Source organism: Penaeus monodon, chromosome 22 (genome assembly GCF_015228065.2).
Source record: "Penaeus monodon isolate SGIC_2016 chromosome 22, NSTDA_Pmon_1, whole genome shotgun sequence".
In the NCBI taxonomy this organism is placed as follows: domain Eukaryota; kingdom Metazoa; phylum Arthropoda; class Malacostraca; order Decapoda; family Penaeidae; genus Penaeus; species Penaeus monodon.
The window spans coordinates 22,465,350-22,465,585 of record NC_051407.1 but is presented as its reverse complement, the minus strand read 5'-3'; the positions used below and the strand labels follow the sequence as shown (position 1 = coordinate 22,465,585).

Below are 236 nucleotides of genomic sequence, written 5' to 3'. Positions count from 1 at the left end.
CCGATCACTTAATTTCTCCTGCCTCTTCCTCGCAGCCGACGGCGATGACGGAGAGCGCCTCCGGCCGGCGCCGATGCCCGGCCCGCGACGCAGTCCCCGGCCGCCCACGCGGACCTCCTCCTTGCCACGCAGCGCCGCCGACATCGATCTCGCGCCCGCTATCTGCACAGGTGAGACACACGTGGCAGCCTCACGGGCGACACCTGGTGGGTGGGGACGCGATATCATTTGCGCTC

The 236-nt window shown here is 69.1% G+C and overlaps 1 protein-coding gene across 1 annotated transcript in view; it reads left to right on the top strand.

The window, feature by feature from the left end:
• LOC119587002 overlaps nt 1–236 on the top strand; it is a gene marked incomplete at its 3' end in the record, with an annotated part of 168,418 nt that overhangs the window by 108,452 nt on the left and 59,730 nt on the right. The window contains 1 exon segment of the mRNA XM_037935744.1: nt 36–170. Coding sequence (XP_037791672.1) covers nt 36–170 — 135 coding nt within the window.